This window comes from Anas platyrhynchos, chromosome 3 (assembly GCF_047663525.1).
Source record: "Anas platyrhynchos isolate ZD024472 breed Pekin duck chromosome 3, IASCAAS_PekinDuck_T2T, whole genome shotgun sequence".
Lineage (NCBI taxonomy): Eukaryota > Metazoa > Chordata > Aves > Anseriformes > Anatidae > Anas > Anas platyrhynchos.
Window position 1 is genome coordinate 59683055 of NC_092589.1, and position 25333 is coordinate 59708387.

A 25333-nucleotide genomic window follows, 5' to 3' on the forward strand; every position below is an offset into this window, starting at 1 on the left:
GCAGATACTAAGCAGCTAAAGACTCTTAAAATGATTCTGAGCTTGGATTATCTTCCTTTGAGCATTATGGTTCAGCAGCCTGACCAGCTGGGTTTTGTCTGTTGTCCATCTCCTGGAGGGTTTGAAGAGGAATTGTTAGAGCTGTCCCAAACACCAAAAGTTGCTGAGAACAAACTATGGTCAAATTTTGGGTGCTAAGTCCATTCAATGCAATTTTTATCCAGTTGATTCTCAGTTAACCAAATACTTTTATGATTAGACTAATGTTGTTTACTAAAAATACTGGCTTTAATTATACTACAGGCATCTAAATTTATTTTTGCCATCCCAGAAAATTTTCCTTCCAGGAGGCTAAAAATTGAGACATTAATGAGCAGTCTCTCTAACGTAATGTTTGCTTTCTAAGTATGGAATACCACTTTTGGTGGAAGATGATGTTAACAAGGATGTGGGCATGAAAAGTATGGAAAACTTTATAATTTGTTTGAATTCAAGATCATAATTCCATTTGTAACAGCTGTTGCAGTTATAATTCAGGAATTTCTGAATTATAGCAAATGTCATAGTGTTAAAATGAGTTTTTCTGCTGTAACAGGGAAATGACAGAAATAAAAATGTTTTATATTTCAATTCCCATGTAAAAACTTAATAGTACAATAAGAACAAATCATTATCTAGTCTTGTCTTTAAACAGTATTTCGTGCTCCCTACAAGCCCTGGCTGTTATTTTGTGAGATGGTGCTAGCTAGGTACCTCATGCCAAAACCTCATGTTGGAAGAATCAGTTGTGTAGACTCAAACTTCATATCGTAGAACAGCTTGGGTTGGAAAGGACATGAAAGACTGTCTAGTTCCCACTCTCCTGCCATGGGCAGGGATGCTACCCACTAGACCAGGTCACCCAGGGCCTCATCCAGCCTGGCCTTGAGCACCTCCAGGGCAACCCATTGCCCTGTGAGTGAAGAATTTCCTCTAATCTGTCTCCCCTCTTTTAGCTTAAAGCCGTTACCCCTTGTCCTGTCATTATCTGCCCGAGCAAAAATTTGTTTTCCATCTTTTTTGTTTAAGCTTTCTTTAAGTATTGAAAAGCTTCAATGAGGTCACCCTGCAGCCTTCTTCAGGCTGAACATCCTCATCTCTCTCAACCTTTCTTCATAGGAGAGCTCTCTTGACTCCCCCAGTGTCAGACATTGTAGTGTTCTATGCAATGACTTTTTCACTTTTTTTTTGTGGGATGGTTTTAGTTCACTTTTCAGCAGAAGAAATGATTTTCCCAGTGCAACACAAAGTACAGTGAAGATGTGGAAATGGGCATCCAAGAATGAGGAAGAAATTAGAAATTGTTTTAAAAACGTTTGTCTGATGAGTGACCAGAAATTTAGCAGAGGTTGTGTTGCCTGCTCCTTTCTTGTGTTGAAAACCATTTAGCATGTTGAATTGTGCCTAGTGACTGAGGCTTAAACCAACAACTTGTTCTTACTGGAACAATTTTTCTTCAATACTGGATACAAAAAGTTGTCTCTAATTGTTGAATGCCATTGATTCAAATGACACTCAAGTACAAATCAGTTTAATGTTTAAGGTTTTTGTAATAAATCATATGCTATTTTGTTAATTTTAGTATAACTGATCGTACCACTAACGATTTTCAATGTCAAAATCAATGTACAGTAATCAGTGGGAGAAATTAAACTTGGCCCATGCTTGTAAATTGTTTTTCAAACACGCCAAATATATGAGTAAGCTGTGTGGCAAATTCATGGTTTATTTTGATTCACAGTAGACCAGTGAGAAAACTGCCTGGGATTCAGAAAAATGACAGAAATCTTGCAGTGAGAAGTAGATGATTCTTAACTATGATACATAAAGCTAAGGACCTTCTATTTTTTGTAGAAACTATTTTATAGATGTTCAGAATAAAGTAAGGTGATATTGAATATTGTTCCCAGTTGTATCTCATTAAAACAACTAATTTAGTTTCTCATGTAGAAAGGTATACACAGATGTGTTCAGTCATTATTTGCAGTTTTTTCAATAAGGCTAGATGATAGTGTCTGCTATAAATAGAAATTACAGCAACTCACCAAAAGATAATGGTGAACAAATTATAGTATTTCAGCATCTGTTTTGCTGATGAACCATTTTAATGAACATGTTCTGATGTTATGTATGTGCTAGAAATGATAATATCTAGATAGTTACTGCAAATCACACTTCAGTAGTTAAAATCTTGGTAAAACTAAGATTAAAAACTAGCTAAATCTGGACTGTCTGGTTGCCACTCCATTAAATGCAGATTTGTAGGGCAAAAATGTTAACTTAAGGGAGCTATGTGAGGTCTTCTACTAGAATGTGGGTAGAAGAACTGTGAAGCATGATGCAGAAAAGGCATTTGCTGTTTTTCCAACCTGAAGGTGTTGGCTTGACTGTAGCAGTGGCCTCAGTGTTTAAATAGAGGCACACAAAATTGTAACTACAAAATCAAGTACATGCTTTTGTTTTTTTTTTCAAGATTCATACTTCTGTACAGTAAATGGCCTGCTCTGTTTTTTTAAACAGTAAAGGACCTCCCTCTTCCCAGATTTGTAGTGTCAAAGAATGAACAAGAATCAAGACATACAGCCTTGTATTCTTCGGATGCTGATAACCCAGCTTCATATTCAGGTGTGATTCCTCCTCCACCTGGCAGGATACAAGTCAAAAAAGGCTCCGTGAGCCATGATGCTGTTCAGCAACGTACATCAACTGATCAACAGGTAAATTAACTTTAAGAGATTAAATAGGACTCATAACTGCTACTTTGCCACATAGGTATCAATCTGATAGCATTTCTAAACTTTGTTGCTTTCAATGTTGTTTATTTTAAAAAACAAATATTATAATGTGTTATATACTACATAAACTGCTAAAATCCTTGTAGCGGGTATTTTTTTTAATGCAGTCTTAGAACATGTTTGAAATACTGGTGGTGATAAAGAATTGAGACAGAAGGCAAAATAAATGTGTAAGATATGATAGCAATTATGAAGTGGTAATTATTATATTAGTATCTAGTTTGTCAGTTAGTTCACATCAGCTTTCTGGTCTTCACAAAAGCATTACTGAATGCCATTGAAGACTGGATGTCTAGTCCTTCAATATGCTGTTATAACTTTAAAGCTGAAATACTTTATTTAGAAAAACCTCACAGCGACTGCTTTCTTTCTTAGATCTTATTGTTCAGGATTTTGATTAAGTACAGAAGATAAGAACCAGAAATAAGACACATTTTCATACAGTTTTTCATTGTGTTGTAGTAATGAGGACACTGATTTCCTTTTGCTCACTGGTTCCCATTTTTAAGCCACTGAATAATACATGAATGAATGAAAACCATATGGGCTTACAACTTTGTGCTTCCTCATAATTCTTTATTTATAGTGTTTACATTCTCTTTCCATGGGGAAATCTAACAAAAGCAAGAATACTAAGTTAAATATTGTGTTTTCCAGGATGTATGTGTCTGTGCATAGGTGTTGACTCTCCTGTTTTCTTCTGCCATGGCATGCTCTTTCCTGAGCTTGATTAGTAGAGAATCAAGTAACTTGGAGATTATTCCTAATCTTGCTGTGAGTCAAAGAACTCGCTGACCAACAAATGTTTATTAATCTCTCTGGAAGTAGCTGAGGTTGATCCATTTTTTTTTTTAGTGGTCTGAGGTAAATTGGCAGAGGCCACCTATAATCATTATTCACTTGCTACTTCCTTCCAAATTGCAAATGGAGTCTAATGAAATGAGGTCTTACAGTAGATCTGAAAATAGCTTGTTGTTGTCCAACTTTGGGTAGGTATGTTTGAAATACAGTTCCAGAGAGGCCCATAGAGAAGTCAACAATCACAGATCCACTTGATCTGATGATGGGAGTTTAGTTTGGTTGAAATGCTTCCAATTGGGTGTTGAGTTTTTGGTGAATGGCTGCAATTTGATACAGAAATATGACCTGTTGTAACTTTAAAATAACAAAGTCTGGTGTTTGAAGTCTACAAATTCTGTCAAAAGAAACCACATACTCAAAGGTGTATAAGCGTCCAAATTTCATTTTTCTGTCTTGGCTAATGTAAACAGCATGGTATCTCTCTCTTACACAAATCTGTATGGGAGTATCAGGATAAAGAAAGTCTGTGTACAAGCGCTTTGAGAGATCTGGCACAGGAAACAGTCTTGGAGCAGATGTAGCAGACAGCACTGCATTGAGTCCAGCAGTTTTGAGCTGTATTCTTGGTTCAGAACATCAGGGAAGTATTGTCTGATTTTGCACCCAGTTGTAAAACTACATTTTCTGTGTCTGATACTTAGATTTCTGACTGTACGATGAATCTATTCAAGCAGCCTTGTCCCTATCTAATATTTATTGATTGGGATACCGTATTAAAAATGAGAAGAGAATTTGAATGCCCTTCAACTGAAAAAGTGATGGGAACCCAAGTTCCTTTCCCAAGTTCCCAGAGAGGCTGTTTGTTTCCTAGAAATTTCCGATCCAATTGTCTTTACCTGGAGATATTGCTCAGATTTCTTAATTCAGTCTAAAGTTCTTTCTTTGCCATTATATGCTACCTCTTTCGGTGATGAAGATGGAAGGAGCTGGAGTTTGGGAAGTAAATTATTTTTCTAGAGGTCACTTTTCTTTTGGGAAGAATTTGTCTTAAGCTTATATAGTTCATTTACAGAGCTTGTCATTTAGCTGTTAGATACTCTATTAGTGACTTTGGATTTCGATTTTTTTTTTTCCTTAAACTGCTTGCTGGCTTTGACAATGTCAGCTACTTCAAAATACATGGATTTCATAAAAATATTTCAGCCAGAATATTTCAGGTGAAATCTGATGATAACTTGGCCCTGGTTACTTTCATGTGCCATTTTCTGTATTGGTGAAACTTGTCACACACAGGTTCATGTTTCGTAATTAAAAATAACATATGTAGAAGAATTTCACGTTAGGTATTGTATACTGGAATGTCATAGCTAGAACTATTTCTTCATCAATGTATCATTCTCGCAGTTCCCCTCAATGAGCTCCATTCAGAGGCAGTAGAGTGTCAGGAAATCGCAATCAGGTTGTGTTTGAAAACAGTTGTAAATGAGGTTTCTTTTAAAGTAAGCAGAAGGCAAATTAAAGAACGTCCTTCCTTTCTTTTTTTTTTTTTTTTAGCTAGCCATTTTTGTGGTGAAATTTTTAATTTGTAGTGGTATTATGTAAATGAAGCACTAGCCAGAAATTTGTAGGTTTTTAATATTAATGAATATGAATAGTAGATGACTGAAGTCGTGCTCTGCTCTCATGGAAGCTACAAAACTGTATGAGTAAAGACAAATAATGAATCAAACCTTTACTAACTGTATGTTGACTGCAGACCCTAGTGGAGATAAAACACAGGGAGAAAATAGGTTTTTCTGCTAGAGTAATTTCTTCTTGCCAAATAATACAGTAGGCGGATCAAAACACTTTTGCTGACATTATAGACGATTACATATATGCCACAATCTCAGGGTTTTTTTTTTTTTTGACAAAATATTTCATAGTAATTCTTGTAATCCTTCTCGGTCCTTGATCCAAATTTGTTCTCATACGAAATACCTGACTAGATTTGTATTTCTTGTTTCAGATGAGATCTCTCTAGTATTAGTAATTATTTTCAAGGTACTTTCCTGTTTCTGATGTATCTGTCTCACATCATATCTTGACAGATCTGCTTTTTCCACGGCTGCAATATTTGACAAGTTGTTATGCATCAGACTTTTCTTCAACTTGCTGATGTTGATTATGCACTTTGATATTTCTGTTCTGCAAGAAATTATTTTTCACTTTAAAATCTGATAGTGTAGTGCTATCTATGTCTCTGAAGTAATTCTGATGCCCACTTTACATTTGTTGTCCGAATTCATCAGTGCGCTGTTTAGTGCGTATAAACAATTACCTACAGCGTCAAGTTAGGTCATTCCCCAACTCCGTCTTTTAGGAGTGTTGTTAGAGCTTTCACTTCATAGTTCTCATGCTAATGCAGTTCATTCCATAGCAGGTTCTTTTGCCACTTAGATTCCTGTATTAATCTACAGGTTATTGGAATTGTCTTGCATGGCACCACACTGAAGTGTTCTGAATTTCAGGTTAAGTGTAGTGTGGTTCCTTTGTCTAGAAAATCACAAAAATATCAGCCAACCTGAGTAAAAGTGCGATTTATCCTCTTTCTCTGGGGTTTTAGTTATTTTCTTCAAAATTTAGTCTAAAACCTTTCAGACTCCTGAGGTCAAACAAGTTTGTGTTTGGCTGAGCCACACTCCCATCTGAAAATGTGTAGTGCTTCATGTAGAGAAGGTCCCGTTGAACCTTGGACTATTTTGTTCTTCAATATGAATGCTAGTTAATTACCAAATCATGGGTTCTGCAATGCAATTACCACCTCTAGCATGATCTTTCTTCATAATGGATCTGTTCCCTGACTCTTATGCAGGCTGTGTGGTATCAGGACCTGGATCACAACACCTTTAGAGCTACCCTTCGGATACCATGTCTGGCTTCATTGTCTCTGGAATTCTTCTTAGGAGGCTTTCTTCTGGCCTGAGGTGTGAGATCCAGGAAAAGGTTTATAATCCCATTTGACTCATGTATGCTTGCAATTTCCTTCTGAGGTTGAGATCACTCCAGAGATGCTTTAGCACAGTATTGTTTTGCTTTACACCAGTTTGTTTGACTTACATTCACTATGGTTCTCTTCGTAGAGCCATATATTATAACACCTTTTTTTTTAATTAGCATGTTTAGTTACTGCTTATCAGCCCCCAAAAGTGCAAGTTCCTTCATAGTGTCTTAGTTTAGTAGTTCCAGTTTAACAAAAATCATGCTTTCTTAACAGTTTAGGTTAGGTTGATTTTTAATGTGACTTGTTTTTTTTTAAATTAAGATGTATCACAGAATTTTTGCCTGTTAACTATAAGTTTATTTTTGGAATTGGGGAGTGTTCTCAGTGGTTTGACGTGACATGAAAATGTTAATTATTTCAACATACTTTAATTTACATCTGTTTTCTGCAATAAAATAGAGGGAAAATAAATGTGTTAAGATAGTAGAAGCCAGATTGTTGCAATTACTATCACTTCTATTGAGTTTTGTTTAGATAGAAATTAAAATTTTTAATTGAATTTTTATTAAGGATTTAATTGAATTGCTTTGAAAGTGCTTAAACAATTTTGTAAAATTTTAATAGTAGCTGATTTATTAAATGATATATTAACGTAATGATACATATGCAGATGAGTAAATCTGTTCAAGTTCCCAAAGAGATTAGGTGGGTAACTTCTGTTATAATTGATAAAATTGAAAACCAGGAAGTTGTCAGTGACCTGAGCTGCACAGACTATTGTAGCTGTTACATGTTAGGATTTTGAAGAGCATTCCAGTTAGGTTCTTTACTGTAATACTCTCAGAAAATCTGGTCCTAGATATTTTAGGCTTTCAAAAACAAATTCTTCTACTAATAGATTGGACAGAGGAAAATGAACATCCCTTCTCAACTGCATCATATTCTCCCATAAGCTGAGAGCATTCTGAGAGTGAATGTATGTGGCTGAATGTATGAATGTATGTATGAATGTGAGGAACAGAGGTGTTCCTCAGGAATGTATTACCTCTGTTTAATAAAATTAGAAGTCTGGTGTAAAGTCCATGTGGTCTGTTGTAGGAAGTTTTCACTTACTCTTAGGCATGAGTATATTAAAATGTGAACTGTTTGTCCACTGTAAAGGCAGGCACCTTGTTGGTTTTCTATTTATAAAGGGTGAGTTAACCTGTATGTAGTTAGTTTCACTAAGCCCTTACTCATTGTGCTTTTCCATGACTGCTTTTGCATCTGAGTCAATGTTCCTATGGTCCTGCCTCTCAGTCTTTTCTGGCCTGCGTCTTCCTTCTTTATGCTTGCATCAAGCTATTAGTACTTCGGCTGAGCCATTTTTTATATAAATATTATAAAATATATATAAAAGGTGTTTAGCTGTTTTAAGCTTTTAGTAAGTTAGCTCAATGAATGTGAGGAGTGGCTTGAGAGGGACGGAGATTGCATAGGGGAGAGCACATTTGTGTCTTGCTAAATTGATTTAAAATGTTTTGCGAATGTCTCATAATGAAGAAGCTGAAGATGTGTCAAATCCTTCTTCCAGAAGCTTTTTGACATCAGAATTAGTTGTGTGGTTTTTCTATTTAATAATTTTGGAGTCTGTAAGCTGAAGCTCCAAATTTGTAGGAAATATGTAAATGTTTAGGATTTCAATAGTCTGCATCAGCACATCAGAAACTAATTTTGTCATCATGGACCTTTAAAACTTTTTTGTTAGGATACCTGTAGTTGTAGTATGCATGACTGAAGAATGCTGGTTTATGGCACTTCCTGGTTGACTTAGATTTTTACAGAGGTAATATTGTTAAAAAGCACAATGGCCTTTGCATTTTTTTGGCAAAGTGTAGATGATGTTCTGGGAGTAATTGTGTGGAAACCTACAGTCGATCTGGCTGTTGTTACTCAATGGTATGTTAGCTGATAGGAAGCTCCTTTCTGGATATATTCTTGTGGCTTTCAGTTTATTTAGATAGTTGTCTCTGAAACTAACACAAGTTATGGGATAGCACACATACATGTGTTAGTAAATGCTTGAAAACTTATTTACAGAAGGTGTGTTAGTCTCTGCTGTGTGGGTGAACTGGAAAGGTAAATAAAGCCTATACCATATAATATATACAGGTGAGAGAGTACCAAACAGATATTTTGGTCTAGTGCTGAAACAACTTTTGAGATGTCTTAGCTTTGTTCTTACTTTTTAGGGAATTTGGAGCTTAAGCTTTGCCTTCTTGTAGTTGTTTTCACTACTATAGTTTAGCTAGAGCTGGAAGGTATAGCAAACTAATTTAAAAATTAGCAAGGAAATTATTCTATGATATAAATATTTTTTAAAATTTAAACAATTTTTCCATCATATCTTACTTCAGAATTGAATTATATGGTAATATGGTTATCTTGTGAGAACTTTTCTAAGTTAGAAATTACACTGATTGTATTTTCGTGTCTGTTTGGGGGGGAAGTAGTACAATATGGTATTAAAGAAAAGCTTGAACCTTAAAATTAAGACAACTACCTTAGTGTGCCTAGCAGAGAAGTATATCATAAACTGCATTACTTTTTTTGGAGAAAAAAATACATTACATTTTTGTATATTTAAAAATAATGGACATTGTCGACTATATTTTTTTTCAGTGTTTAATTCTGATTTATTTTTTTAGAAGAAATTTGGATTGTGAATTGTGATAAAATTTAGGTATGATGATAGGTTGTATAGTAAGTAACTGTTTTGAGACCTGGGTTCAAATGTAACTTCTATCACAAGTGAAAGTGAGTCATGTGAGACTTTCCTTTGAAACAAAGTCATTTAACTTGGCATTGCTATTGTCTTAATAGCAGATTAAAAATATGGTAGATTTTTGAAATGAACATGTCCAATGCAAGTTGTACAGTACCTGACATCTATTCCCTCATTTTGATAAGTACTAAAATTTTCACTGAGTGTATTTTAACTGTAGTGATGATTGTTTCTAGAAGTTACAGTTTTAGATAGGCTTTCATGTATTTAGTTATGTAGTACAAAACTTAAAAGATTCCTTTGTTTTATTAGGAGTCCACATCTCCAGTTGTTTCACCACAGCAGTCCCCACCAACCTCTCCACATACATGGAGGAAGCACAGCCGCCATCCCAGCGGAGGGAATAATGAACGACCTCTTGCTGGACCTGGGCCTTTTTGGGCTCCATTTAGTGAAGCACAACCAGGTATAAATGTCTTCTGTTATGCTTCAGCTGTAGCACAAAGTTGTGGAATTCTGAAATGAGTAACTGAGTTTAGAGCAATTTATCTTTGTGTTTTCCAATTCTGGAAACTTTGTTGTAGATTCAAACCTTCATGTTGCTGTCAACATTGTGGAATCTGTGACCTTGTATACTGCAGATCCATTTCTCAGCATGATATGGGAAATGCTGAGAGTTTGGAGGGAGCTAGAAGATGAAAGTGGAAAGTTATAATATGAAGCTGACACCTCGTTGATAGGAACCGTCAGTATACACAGAAATGTGGCGAGCTCAAGGAAAGAAGCAGATAATGTATTTCGTTTGAATTATGTTTCTGGTAGATGAGATGACTTGTTGGAACAACTAATTCTCTTTTTGCTTCCTTTAAAGTTCACATAAGCATGACTGAAGCTACTGTATCTCAGATGTGTCAAAGTAGAATCACTTGTTTTTATGAAGTTTTCATCCTTTTGTGTTTTTCATTTAACATGAAGACCATCACTGTTGTATTTCTGTGCTCAGATTTAAAGTGTTATCCCTTAGTATCTCAAATTTGAAAAAGCTCTTTTATTTTCTGATATCTGTTGGAGTTGCATTTGGGAATGGTGCAGTAATTCTAATTCAGATTTCATTTTTGATACTCATAAATAATAGTTGCATTTTGTAGGTTTTGATTTCAGGTTGAACTGTCGTTGGTTGTTTATTTCAGCCTTGATATTCTAATTGATCTTTCAGTTTATTCTTACTCTGTAGTTATAAGCATCCATAGAGGACCAGGTATTATGTTGTTAGAATTAGTTGAAAAAAGAAATAAAACTTATTTTCATGGACATTTAGAAGTGAAATGGGTTTTATGCACAGGTTGATGTCAGTGTTTGGCTGGCACTTAATAGTAAATAATACTCAATTTAGAATCAAAAATAAACATTATTAGTATGTTTGGGCTTTAGTCCAGCCATTTAAGCATACTGTTTATGATTCTTTTTTTCAGCGTTCAGTTCCTTGATACCTCTTCCTTTGCAAAGTTTAGTTGCTTTTATTGCAAGCCTGAAATAGAAATTTGATAGCTTCTTCGCTTTCCTTAAAAACAGTGCTGCAAGCTCATCTTGATTCTGATGTAAAATGTTGCTGAGAAATCAGGTAATTTGCGGCTGCATTATTTCACTAGGACTTGAGGCAGAACTATGCCATTTCACTTGTGATCCAAGAACAATAAGAACCCAGGTCTCTCTGCTTGTATTTCATAGTATGTGAAATACTGTTTGAGAGTAGTGGTGGGTTTGTCAACTTAAAGCATGTACCCTCAAGTATGAAAATATTTCTAATGGGTCTAATAATAGCGTGTTGCACTTAATCAAGCAAAAATTGAAGTGTAATTTCTGTTTGAAGAAAGAGGAGGTCAAAGAAATAGTGACCTGTGCATAGGAAAGACATTCCAGTGTATCATCATATTCCCACAATGAAGAAAATAAAATAGTACTTCTCTGTATCAAATCAGGTGTACAATAAATTCATAGATAATGACTCAATTGTCATTAATTGACCTTACACATAGTCTTGTATCAGAAGTATCAAGCAGCACTTAGAGCTGCAGTTCTAAATTTCTTGGGGAAGAAAACTGGTTCCTGTCTCAACAGAACAAAAGAATTTGGATTTTACAGTTTTTGCCACCTAGCTTCCCACTAGTTCGGTTACGATAGTGATTCTTCATAAGAAGCTGGAATCTGAGACACTGTCATGACTAGCTCAGTGAGTTTACACAAGTGATCTGAAATCATAAGCTAAGGTTTGTTACCATCTTTGTTCAAGACTTCTTGTTAAGGTGGACCACAGAAGACATACTTTAACATCAGGAACAGTTTGGTGACAGACACTGGTCACCTGTGGGAAGTGAAGTTTATGGTTAGTTTAGGTCTCATCCTTAAATGTTAGTCAGTTCTATTAAAACCTGAGCCTACCAAGTCTTCTAGATGTTTGATTTACTTGTGTTAAGGTAAAACTGTTAAGTTGTGTTAATGTTCCCAAGCAAAAATGTCTGATTGCTAAACTCCCCCAGCCTTTTCAAGTTTTATTGCTGAGCATGATGCTATGTGGTGTGGAATATCTCTTAGGTTCTTCTGGGTCATCTGCCTGGTTGTATCACCTCCCAGCCTCCTGCACATTCCCCAGTCTGTTCACTGAAGGGGGCAGAGAGAAACAGGTTTTGATGCTCTGCAAACACTGTTCAGTCATAGCTGAAACACTGATTCACTATTGTTCTGGTCACAAATTTAAAACATAGAACCATATTAGCTGCTATAACTGCATCCCAGCCAAACCTGCTACATACAGAAACAGAATTGAATATGAGGTAGGACCCTCCTGCTTCTAGAACTACAGAAGAGGAAGAAAATCTGTTACCTTCAGTTCATTTTGCATTCAAGCTTCAGCATCTTGAAGCATGCTGACTCTGAGAAACCTGAGAGAAAACATCCCTTCTGTATGCCCAAATTAAAATGATTGAGTGGCATGCCATGGGACTAGAGCTTATTTCTAAGTTTGATCATCTTGTAGTTTGGACTGGAAACAGAGCATTTATGTTGGTAATATCCAAATAATGATTTTAAACTAGTCAGAAAATGTTTTCTGTTTAGTCATAGGGACTCTGCTAGCTTTCTTAGGCATTACCTGAAAGTTTTATTTCAATGCTTGAATATGTAAGAGAATTTGCAGCCCCAAGCTGTCCTCATTTGTTTTCCTTGTTGGGACTGATTTTGCTACAGCTATTGAAATCAGCAATCAGGAAACTCTGTGGACAGAAGTGGAGGATGTCTATTGCTTGAATTTACTGAGCTTGTAGGGCACTATATTATCTTTTGTCTCCTACTTTATACTTGAGTAATTACTGATACTTGGCCTTGTTACATGTGTGGTTATTCAGGGAGGGAGGAGCTCTACAGCATTTCATTGTTTTACTCACCTGGTTTTGTTTCTTCACAAATTAGTGGTAAGGAGAGCTAGTTTACAGAACTACTTGAAAAATTAGATCTGAAAAGAAAATCCACATTGACATGTCTTATTGAAAAGCATAAGCTCCTTCTTATCTAGATAAACTACAAACATAAGAAACAGTCTAAAGTGAAGGGGTAACTTTTCTCCCACGGGAAATTAGATCACTTTCCAGAAGTTAGCTTGAGTACCAACACATAGTAACACATAGTTATAGGAGAAGAATATAGAGCAGCCATGGGAATTCAAGCTCTGTCTTCATAGTAAACATTGCATTAAGACTCCTCTAGCTTGTCCTAATCTGATATCTGATAATCAGTGTTAGGCATACGCTTGATTCACAGTGCTTTTGATTGCATTCTGTGATAGAAGCACACAGTTTTGAAGTTTTATTTCTTCATTTGCTTTTCAGATCATAAGTACTGACTGTTCTGAGTCTTCCCTATGACTCAGTTTTTGTCAACTTTCTCTTCTACCTCAGGGTTCCCAGTCTGGTTTTGTAGTTTGAGAAGAAACTGGAGAGTGATTTTGTTTTTCTAATTAAAGTGCAAAATAAGTGTAGTTTTTGGTGATTGAGAGCTACTGGCTGCTGGTATTTCAGGAATGTATGTATAGTTGTCCACAGTCTAGGTGTCCACACAGGCAGTCTTTTTTTTTTCAAATGTTCTAAAAGACATGGGATGTCTGTCCCCTAAAAAATCAGCATAGCCAGAACTGCAGAACAAGAGTGTACCTGGAAGATTTGAACAGGGGTGAAAGGACTAATGTGTGTGAAGTACTTGGAAGTTAATACAATTCGGTGCTACTGGTGTCCTCATTTCTATGACAGTACTGCCCTGGAAAAGGTGCAATTCAAAGGGGGGTACAGATTGAACAGTACTAAAGCTGTTGGAAGAAATAAAGGTAGGAAGAAATATACAAGTTTAGTGGTACTAATGTCAGTTGCTGCAGGACAGAGAAAGGGAAATCAGTTTCATCAAAAGTAAATTTGGAACATGGCGTTTTCATAGTAGAGATGGAAAAGGTTTGCCTGAGTCTAGTTAGTTAGCCCTATACTGAGAGAGAGAGAGATGGTGGATTTAAACTGAGCTTTCCTGCATGCTTCTTTCTGAAGCTTTAGAGTTAGGCTAGCTACTGAAGAACACTGAAGGCAAAAAGAGTGCTCAAACACATTGCCTTTAGTCTCAGGAATTTGGGCTAGTCACTGGAAACTCCAGGTCAAATGGGGAGCGTTCAGAAGTGGAGGCACATTAGGGGACAAGTCAGTTAATAGTGGCTCTTTATCCTGGTAAAGCCAATTAAAAAAAAAAAAAGTGTGTGAGGGGGTTCTATTTCATTATCTTGTTGAAAATCAGAAATAATGAAACCTTTTGATTTTGTATATTTGATTTATTTCTTCCAAAAATCATTTTATATCCTCCTCCTAAAAGTCTCTCTTTTTCTTCTTTGTAATGTGAGTTTAAATGTGTCATGTACAATTATGGTTGTTGTACATTGGAGAACAACAAACAAACTGGTTTTAACCGTTTTTCTCATTACTTTCTTAGAAAAAGGTTGTTTATGGAACTAAAAAGTAATTGCATACTGTCAAATATTATTTAGCAACTTTGTATACTAGCAACATTACTGGTACTCTAGGTGTTAGCCCTAAGTGTGCCTCACTGATTTTCAGATTTCCGTTGTGCTTACTGCAGATTGTGTACCTGTAGTGTTTTCAGTCTCCAAGAACCTGGAACTGTTTATTAATTTCATAGAATAAATTGCCAATATGAAAATGGATTTCTTCTAGCTTCTTCTGGTTTCTCAGTTTCTTGAGAATAGATTTGGGGGTTTTATTGCTTCAATTTGGATCTTGGTGTCAGTTGTGTCATTAACATACTTGTTTGTGGGTTGTGTGGTGTGTTTATAAAAAGTCACAAAAAGTTGGCCTGCCTTTTAAAAGGGAATCTGCTTCTACAGAGGAGACATTCTATTCTCAAATTCTATTTACGTTCTTCTTGAAATAAAGCATTTCAAGAGAAAGCATTTTCTTGATCAAGAAGAGTAAAGTATTCAGTTCCACAACTGCTGTTTAGATCTAAGGAGTTCAGCATTTCTTTTAAGAATTGAGGAGTTAAAGGGAGTCCTGGAATTCTTCTAGCCTTTCAGATGGTTCATTTTCCCTCTTCTCTGAGTTCTTTGCATGCAGAACAGTGGATGGCTAAATCTTTTAAGGTTTGCTTCATCATTGTTTTAATAATAATTGTTTTAATCATTGTTTTAACGGCAGTATTTCAGAAGTAGCTTATAACAAGGCACTGGGTGAATGACAGTTACTGTGTTCCAGTTATTTAATACGCTGTGGATGTCATCAGTATGCCTTTTATAAACTGGACTGTTTTTAAGTAGCTGAGTTAATTTTTTTTTAAATTCTAAATTTTATGTGCCAAAAAGTGTGAGATTAAGAGGAATTTCAAAGGCTGTGTTTTTGAAAGACAAACTAAAACCTAAAAAATAAAAGTTTAAAGTAAGTGGCATGCTGAGATAACTTGCCACTTCCAAATAACCGTCCATACAGGAGCTCATTTCAATTAACTTAAAACTATGAGTGTTATTCAAGAATTATTAAACGTATAAAAGCCAATTTAAAGTTCACACGTGCAATAAACTTATTCCTTGCTTCTGTATTTTTAGTACAAATTTAAGTTTATCTAATGTAGAAATCTACGGGAGTTGTCAGGGAAGACTCTTATAACCTTGGTGTAATTTGGATTTATTTTTTTTCACCATTCTTGAAGTGGGTGTCTTCCTGGCAGGAGCTTGTGTTTCAGGCTTTTTTCACTGTTTTCCATACCTGTAGTTCTAAGACAGTTTTTCAGGGTTGTGTTCTGAAATAAATGTTTCTTCTACTTTCAGGCTCATCTACTTCTAGTGATCCCATATGGTCTGGCCATTCACCACCACCTCACCAAGAAAATTGGGTCAGTTTTGCAGATACCCCACCAACCAGTGCTCTTTTAGCCATGCATCCTGCTTCTGTCCAGGTGTGACACTTTATTGGTATTTAATTTGCTTCATTCAGATTGTTGCAGTCCTTTTTTCATATTTTTCACTGCAGATGTTTACCATGTAGCTGTGCTGTAGTCTGTTCAGTGCTGTATACCCAGCAGATACTTGTTTAAATTGAGTTGACCTCATTTGGAGTGATTTAACTGGAAGTTACTAATCTTAGAAATGTCAGCAGTTATGACTTTGAATTATTTGTGCTTAGCTTCTTTGCAAATGTGCCATGCTTTTTTTTTTTGCTTACATACCTGCAATCATTCCTACCCATGCGTATCCATGTGCAAAAATACCCTGTCACTATCCTGTAGATGCAATCTGTTGATAGTTTCTTGTAGTTTCTAAAGAACTGTGAGATTTAACTATGCTTTACTTTTTGAAGGCAAGAAGTTCAGAATTCATAGGAACACCTTAGGTAGATAATACTGAGGAAAAATATTTCATTTCAGGACCAGACAACAGTACGAACTGTAGCATCAGCTACAACAACCAATGAAATTCGTAGGCAATCAAGTAGTTATGATGACCCCTGGAAAATTACTGATGAACAAAGGCAGTATTATGTTAATCAGTTTAAAACCATTCAACCTGATCTAAACGGATTTATACCAGGTAAGTTACTCTTTAAAAAAATATAATTGTGGGTGCAGTAGTTCTGTTACAAAGACTTTGTTGGGTACTCCAGGTTTGCATACCATTTCAAAGAAAGTTCTGCGTTTTACTGTTAGCTTCCTGGTAAACTGCAGTGTAATTCAAGAAAGGACTTGAAACCCATTTGCCTTTTTTGCTTCAGTTCTAGAAATAAGTTATGCTTTTTCCCCAAACCTTTGCCAAGTAGCTTATCTCCTTGATCATAAATCTGCAAATCTTCTAATTATTTAACTTGGTTCAAATATTAAAAATTGTTATTGTAATTTTTCAGGATCTGCAGCTAAAGAATTTTTCACTAAATCAAAACTACCTATTCTTGAACTTTCTCATATTTGGTAAGTGTAATGCGTATTGAGATTGTTTTGAAAGATCACAGCTACCTGGCAATCAGTTACCTGATTTTCTGTTTTCTAGACTGTGTTAAGTAACATTTCACTATTACTCTAGCAAGTTTAGTCTTACATTTATGCAAATACTACTTCAGTGGGCCTCAATGGGTCTAGCCTGACACTACTAAAAAAGCATTTTTTTAGCTTGTGAAGAAAGTTCAAGCCCTTCAGAGTAAGAAGTACTCTGAGATTTTATATTGTTAAAGTTGTATTTAAATACAAATAATAAATTTCTTAATTCTGTATTTTTTGAGTCTCAGTATGTTTTATTTAAACATACAGATGCAAATATTTTTAAATGCAATTAGTGGTACTTTATAATCAATTCGTCTTTGACTCGATGCAGATCTTGTCTTTTATTGTATTCTAGAATTTATACTGCATCATTGCATTCTATCATTAAATGGCTTACCTTGACAGATTTAGTCTTTCAAACAGTGTAATGATTTCTAACTCATTTTTTCCTGTTGAAAAACAAATCATGTTACCTCAGCAGTATCATTTCTAGGCACTTTAAGAAAGTGCTTTAGTATACCAGAAATCTGAGACCAATAACGTTGTGTAGTACTGTCTCAAATGCAGGGAAAGGAGTAAAAGTTGAACAAAATGGAGAGAAATAAGTGGGTTTAAATATATTCTAAGAAATGTCACTTGATAAAAGCTCACCTTTTGAAGAATAAAGCACGTAGCACTAATATGGAGTGCTTAATAGGGTAAATAAACTACAGGCTGCATTCTTTGATCTTCTAAGTAGCACAACAAAAGTTTGTCATTTGGAAATAAACTTAAGAAATTCTGTTATGTTTATACTAAGTTTTCCTTTTTTAGGGAACTTTCGGATTTTGATAAAGACGGTGCACTGACGTTGGATGAGTTCTGTGCTGCATTTCATCTGGTGGTTGCTAGGAAGAATGGATATGATTTGCCAGAAAAGCTACCTGAAAGTTTAATGCCTAAACTGATTGATTTGGAAGACTCAACGGGTAAGACATTTTTCAGCACAAATTTTGGTATTTGCAATTGATGTCATAGTTAAGGTTACATTATATCAGCAGACACTTGTAGGTTTTGTGAGTGATCATTTTGCTATACTTGGTGAAAAGTGAATCATTGTGCAATTTTTAGAAATCTTAATCGGTGCTCAGATGTAATCCAAGCACATATATATTTCTCTACATGGAGATGCTATTTAAACATAGTATACATATGGTCTCATTTGGAAATGCAGCCTGTGTTCTTTACAGGTGACTTAAGGAAAACAAGATTATCACAATATAGATTTATTCATGGTTACCATTGTATTCCAAATTACCAATCCAAATGTACTTCAAACTTGGTTTCAAATAAATATGCTTTGTTTGCTAAAACTTCTGAAAATAGGGCATGAGTTTCTAAGTCTTAAAGGTACTTTAAAAAATATTCTGAGATTAAGTGCTAGGGGTAGGACAGTTTAAAAGCACAGGATTAAATAGCACAGATATTTTAATTCTACACTTGACTAAACAGCAGAATTTATCCTCTGTTGCCCTCACAACTAATTTTTCTGTGCATAGTCCTTTAGATTTGGTTGCTCCCAGGTAAACTGTTGAATGTATGAGTTCAGGTTGTTAATATTTGTCTAAAACACTTAGAAAGCAAGGTGGAAGCATCACTGAAAAGCAAACTACTATCCCATGTAAATGTGCTATTTAAAAACAGGCTGGTTTTGGCAATCTTTTTTTATTTTAAAACAGATAAATAAAGCTGAATATTTATAACCTACTTCATAAATACTATACTTGCATTGAATACTGAATCTTTGTAGAACTTCAAATAATTGTGTTAAAATTAACTTCAGATAATTCCTCAGAATTCCATTCTTACCATTCTTGATGGTGAGGCTTTGAATATAGGTAATAGGTAATAAAACTTGTAGCCTTTTTACTTTAATGTTGCTTACAATCTTGTGTTCAGAGGAAAGATGTTTTTAGGTACCATTCACTACTGATGACTTCTATGTTTGTGTTGCTTTTTTAAAAAGTGAAATCTATTGGCTAGAAAAACAACATTAAGCAGTCTTTGCTTTGGAATGTCAGGTTATACTGTAGGTGTTGTACGGGTATCATGGTTTTCTAGAGCTTTTCTTATTACTAAATATTTCAAAAGGGGGGTCCCTTCCTACTGTGTTTGTCAGATTTCAGAGATTTTTAACCTGGCAATTATTGATGAGTTCTTAAACTAGATAGAGTGGCTCTTGCTACCTATGCTTTAATAATTAAACCATGTTCTGTGGGAGTAGCTCAGTTCCTCAGCCTCTCAGCTGCAGTCAGCAGCAACTACAGTGTTCTCAGTATGAGTAAGCACGTTACTATGGAGAAGACTTCCGTAAGAAAAATCTACAATTAATTGGGTGAAGGTCTAGCAAATGCCTAAAAACTATCCACTCTATTTTTGCGTCAAGGTGATTGCCAAGCAACATCTTCATAGGATATGGAATAACAAAATATATTGTTATACATGTAGAAATATCTACATATATACCTGGTTGGTCCACTGCTTTCATTGGCATAGCCAATTTTGAGAGTTTTGTCATATAACTGAAGTTGTCTGGAAACTTTATATATTGGACATAAACCAAGAAGTTGTATATGTTATTTTACAGGCAGCTTTGTTAAAACTTGTACTTATTTTTATGAAGTACAAAGTAGTCTTTAAATTTGAGGAAAAACTTCTTGTAGAAGGACTAAAAATGTTTTTCCTCTCTCATATTAAAGGGAAGTTATCTTATTCTGGTGAATATTGAAAGGTTACTGTGCTGTGTAAACTATGCTAAAAATAAATAAAATCCAACCGATACTTGATTCTGCTGATGTTTTTAATGGCAACAATGAAAAGAGACTTGCAAACTTCTTAAGTTTTATACAGTTAAGTGTATTTCTTTATTTCTATATTTGGGCCACTGGTGTTGGAAATAGCTAATCTTTTCTAGCACTTGACATGGATTTATCACCAGATAAATATTATGATTAAATATTTTAGGAGAAGTTACTGACTTAGCTGTAACTTCACCTGTAGTTGCAGCAGTTCAAGTCCGTATTTCTGTAACCTATTAATTTATACTTAAAATTTACTAATATATCTAAGTGCAGGTTACTGTGTATATTAAGATGTGTTCACCCTGAGGACTATAAATTAAGCTCAGAAAGATCAACCAGTTAAATTTCTTAATATTTTTTCCCATAAAAAGCTGTATTTCAATAAAAGCTCACTACACAGCCACCTTAGAAATAGGAACTGTAAAGTATGGCACTGAAATAGCTTTTTGACTAAATTTTTAGTGGGATAACAACCTTCTCAAAGAAAAAAATTGTGTTAGTGATCCTGTTCTGCTGACTGAAGCAACAATACCATACTTTCAGGCAGTTCAAGAAAGTGAATTACTTGATTTTTCCCTTTACTTTCTTTGTTATCAGTTTTAAACTTTTTCAGTGTGTTAACAGTACCATTATTTACTTTTTTTTTGGTTAGAAACTTTTCCTTCATCTTCCATGCTGGAAGCATGGAAGCTTCAGCTCTGCACTTGAAACTTGCTGTATCTTTCCATTTGAATTTTGTGTGGTATAGCACTGTTGCCCCACGGAATTTTGAAAACAATTTTTAAAGGAGGTGGTGATAACCTCACACAATATTCTTGTCTCTAAATTGGAGAGACATTCATTTAACGGATGGACTGCTCAGTGGGTAAGGAGTTGGCTGTGTGGTCACACTCAAAGAGTTGTGATCGATGGCACAGTGTCCAAATGGAGATCAGTAACGAGGGGTGTTCCTCGTTCCTCAGAGGTTAGTGCTAGGGCTGGCATTGTTTAACATCTTTGTCAGCAACATGGACAGCAGGATTGAGTGCACCGCAGCAGGTTTGCCAGTGACACCAAGCTGTGTGGTGCGGTCGACACACTGGAGGGAAGGGATAACAGCTGCAGGGCCCTGGACGTGCTTGAGAGGTGGGCCTGTGTGAACCTCATGAGTTTCAACAAAGCCAAGTGCAATGTCCTGCACCTGTGTTAGGGCAATCCCAGGCACAAATACAGGCTGGGCAGAGAATGAATTGAGAGCAGCCCTGAGGAGAAGGACTTGGGGGTGTTGATTGATGAGAAGCTCAGCATAGGCTGGCAATGTGCAGTTGCAGCCCAGATAGCCAGCCATACCCCAGGCTGCATCAAAAGGAGCATGGCGAGCAGGGCAAGGGAGGTGATTCTTCCCCTCTTCTGCTCTTGTGAGGCACCAGCTGGAGTGTGTGTTCAGCGCTGGGGCCCTCAGCACAAGAAGGGCATGGAAGTATTAGAACAAGTCCAGAGGGACTGGAGCACCTCTCCTATGAAGACAGGGAGTTGGGGTCGTTCAGCCTGGAGAAGAGAAGGCTCCGGAGAGACCTTAAAGCAGCCTTTCAGTACCTAAAGGGGGCTACAGAAAAGCTGGGGAGGGACTCTTCGTCAGGGAGTGTAGTTATAGGACAAGGAGAAGTAGCTTTAAGCTAAAAAGAGGGTAGGTTTAGTTCAGATATTTGGAAGAAATTCTTTACTCAGAGGGTGGTGAAGCACTAGAACAGGTTGCCCAGAGAAGTCGTGGATGCCCCGTCCTTCATAGATCATAGAATGGCTTGGGTTGGAAGTGTTGAAGGCCAGGCTGGATGGGGCTTTGAGCGACCTGGTCTAGTGGGTGGCATCCCTGCCCATGGGGGGGGATGGAATTCGATGGTCTTCAAATTCCTTACCAACCCAAAGCATTCTATGATTCTGTGATCTTTATGCTGATCAGGGAGAGAAATGAGGTGTGTTAAGTTCCTAGAATAATGTGGCAATTCTGTAATGCATTTGAATGGTTTTAGTATTTTGAATTGGATCATACACTTAAAAGAACCATCTGGATTGCAGCAGCTTCACTTAAGATACAACATTGTGTTGTGGTATTTGTAAATAGATAATGTCAGCCTTTCAGAATGAGTCAGATGTGTCAACGTAAAAACTAGCTGTAGAAGAAAACTGCAGTGAGGAGAGTATGAAATCAGAAAATTGTGCAGATACTTCTCTCCAAGTCATTAAACATTTATTTCAAGAATTGAGTACTGTTCATAGCATCTGTCTTGATGGAATTTATGATCTGCAGCTGAAATGAACACTAGTCTAACATCTATTGTGAAAATTAACATCAATATTTTCCTTTAAACTCAATTTTATCTCTGTTTATAAAAGCTAACAATCCTTTATGAAACTCAGAGCAGATTTTGCTTTTCTGTAAATTTGTTTTTTGTTTAGGCTGTTGCAGCAATGGCACTTCTTTTTAAGGAAAATAAATTTAGTTCTTCTGTTGCTGGTATTTTGTCTCTCAGAGATGCCTTCCTCAATAACAGAAAACAGATTGAATTTTTGCAATAATACTTAATTTCTACAGGATGCTTTTAAGGCTAAAAGTGTATTTCATAATTATGTCATTCCTAACTAAAAACATTTGTATTAAAAAGTACAGTTTTTAACAAAATAGAGCATGACTTATGAATTTTAACAAAATACAGCATAATTATGAATTAATTTTATGCTTCTGGATAATTTTTAATGGAGAATCTGTCATGCTTTGTGTCTCATTAGCTGTACTCAAACTTTTTCAGAAATGTCTTAATTTTTCATGTGGGTATCTGTAAATTCCTTGAATTACAGGTAGCCACGTAGCCTGTCCACAGCAGTTTTCAGCTTTTATTTTTTAACATTGCATTTAAGATTAGTAGTAGAAATATGTATTTCTAAAATATTACTACTGGTATATGTTGAATTTAGTATATTAATGTTGTGTACAGTGGCCGCAATGTCATACTGGTTACTTGCAGACATCATGCTGCCTCTGAAGGTCTTGATAACTTGATATAATGTTTATTGTCAGTTTTTTCCTAAAGCAGATGTTAGATACAGCTTGTATCTTTAATATTTTAAGGCATTTTATTCGGAAGGACAGTCGTACAGGTACTGGGCATAATTTTGGAAACAAGTCTCAACTTCGCACCTGGCTGTTTACTCAAAGTGTATAAGACCTTTGAAGTTTTGACAAGTTACTGGTTTTTCTCTGTTTTCTTTTTGTTTAAAGACTGAGGTGTTAGATTATGGGCTTAAGATGGGACAATTTTTATTTCTTTCTGGAAGAGTTTTGGATATTGTTATTAGGCTGTGCCTCCTGCTGTCTCTAGTAGTACTTCAGAAATATTGGCTGCTGTTGGTTTTTCAAGGTGTGGTTGGCCACCATTCATTCAAGCATTCCCAGTTTGAATTTTTCTCTGAGCAGCAATTTTACATATCCCCACCCCCTCCAAACCATGCAACACCATCTGGTGTTGGATTTGTCATGAGCTTCTTCACGATGAAAGACAGCAGACACAATACAGAGTTACAGCAGAAGATCAGGCTGTAGAGTTTAGTTGCTGAGAAGCCTGAAACCAATCCTTTTAAAATTTTTTATAGATTATAATTTCTGCATTATTTTCTTTCAAGCAGTCCTTTTAAGTGGTAATTTAAATAGTCTTCTACAGTATTTTACCTCGTTCAGAGTTTTAATTCTCTGGTCTATAGACATTGTTAGTTTGTATAGCTAGTTATCAGTCACTTTTTCCACCTATTCTTGCTACATTATACATTTGTAAACTGAACTTCAGTTGTTGGAAGCTTTCAAGGCATTACTTGTGGTCTGTGTAGCAAATTAGCTGACACTAAGCAGGATTTCATTGTGTCATGCAGGATGTCTAATCTGCTGTTTACATTTAGGTTACCCAATTCCTTTATAGTTAGAACAGAACAAAAGAGTGCTGCATCATGAAAATTGGTACAACTCTGGAGGACGAGGCTTTCTGCAAGGGATTCTACCTGCTGAAAGCCCAGGGAAAATTGTAATTACAGTAACAATGTACAGTTGCAATGTGACAGCTGCTAGACTGGTTCAGTTTGCAAGATGAAATGAATGGAAACATCATTCTTTTCGTAAAGAGGCTTAAAACTTAAATCCTCTTTGCAGAATGGTCTTTTAAGGGAGTGGTTTACTTCATCTGTTTTCATATTTTTTGTTTGCATTGATACACCGTTTTTACTTTATCTTATGTAAGGGCGTATTTTATTCTGTAAGATAACTTGCTAGTGCTGGGTTTTAGCTAATAAACACAAGTGTAAAGTTACTTTATCATCTTGTCAGTAATTATATTTACCTGTACGTATAATCAAGATTTGAAAGTGCTATTTAAAACCTGAAGCGGGTGGGAAGCCAGTAAGATTTGGAATAACGTTCAAAGTCTGATTTTTCAGGAAGATCCTCTAAAGAAGGGTAGCACCTGATGGTACATGTGATTTGACTGTTTTGTCTGTTGCTAGGTATTTACTTGGAATAATCTGATCAGGAGGTGTAGGGATAGGAAAAGAATAATGGCTTTACACTAAAAGAAGGTAGATTTATATTAGATATTCAGAAAAAAAATAATCTTCACTCAGAGGGTGGTGGGACACTGGCACAGGCTGACCAGAGAAGCTGTTTGTTTGAAAACAAACTGAATGCCGTTCATGATTTTGGTTTATAGTCATTTCTTTCATTTCAGAAGTTGGGGAACAGACCGGTGAGGTAGGTTATTCCAGCTCTCCAGCAGAAGCACCTCCAAGCAAGTCTCCATCAATGCCATCCCTAAACCAGACCTGGCCAGAATTGAATCAGAGCAGTGAGGTTAGCATTTCTATCTAAGAGTTGTTTCATTGCCACCCACCATCAATAGCTAAACTGTATGCATACGTAATTCATAAGTGTATCGTTGATTGCAAGTTGTGAATGCATTGACAGAAACTTCAGCAGAACAACAGATACAAAATCAGTGAAAGATTCCACACATTGAATTGTAAAAATGTTTAATTTTTGTCTTATTGTGACATGAGCTAGTGTTTAAAATGCTGTCAATAATATTAATTAAGCTTTATTTTCATCACTAAATGATCTCATGTCATACCTATTGGAGAGATTTAATTCATTTTTTATTTCTCAGTGTTTCAGTATTTTATGACTGAAGGCTTTTACAGCCAAAGCTTTTGCAAAACTTCAAAATAAATCTCAAAATAAATTTCTGATGTATCTGGACATTGAGATTATCTCTGGAGGTAATTTTACCACAGAATATAAAATGCTTCACAAGTAATATAGAGAAATTATAGCTCTGGGATTACATCAAAAACAAAGTTGGATCTCAAGACAGTCACTGGTAAATTTCTTTAAATTTTAAATTTTTGCTGTTTTGTGCTGCCAGGTATTCACTTGGTCATTGTTTGCTGTCTGTATTTACTGTATAGGATTGCTTACATAGTAGGTTGTATTTTGTCAGCATTTGGAGCTGAGGTTACCAAAAGGGATTTA

General features: G+C 35.8%; 1 protein-coding gene across 17 annotated transcripts in view; it reads left to right on the forward strand.

Moving 5' to 3' along the window:
• Positions 1-25333, forward strand: part of REPS1 (RALBP1 associated Eps domain containing 1) — a 64951-nt gene that overhangs the window by 18445 nt on the left and 21173 nt on the right. For 8 of the 17 annotated variants that reach the window (XM_038176552.2, XM_038176550.2, XM_038176547.2 and 5 more), the window contains exons 3-9: positions 2560-2756; positions 9695-9848; positions 15747-15874; positions 16343-16505; positions 16816-16879; positions 17762-17916; positions 24516-24655. In XM_038176552.2, coding sequence (XP_038032480.1) covers positions 2560-2756; positions 9695-9848; positions 15747-15874; positions 16343-16505; positions 16816-16879; positions 17762-17916; positions 24516-24655 — 1001 coding nt within the window. The remainder of the gene's footprint in view (positions 1-2559; positions 2757-9694; positions 9849-15746; positions 15875-16342; positions 16506-16815; positions 16880-17761; positions 17917-24515; positions 24656-25333) is intronic. The other 9 variants (XM_038176540.2, XM_038176542.2, XM_038176541.2 and 6 more) reach the window with 3 other exon arrangements.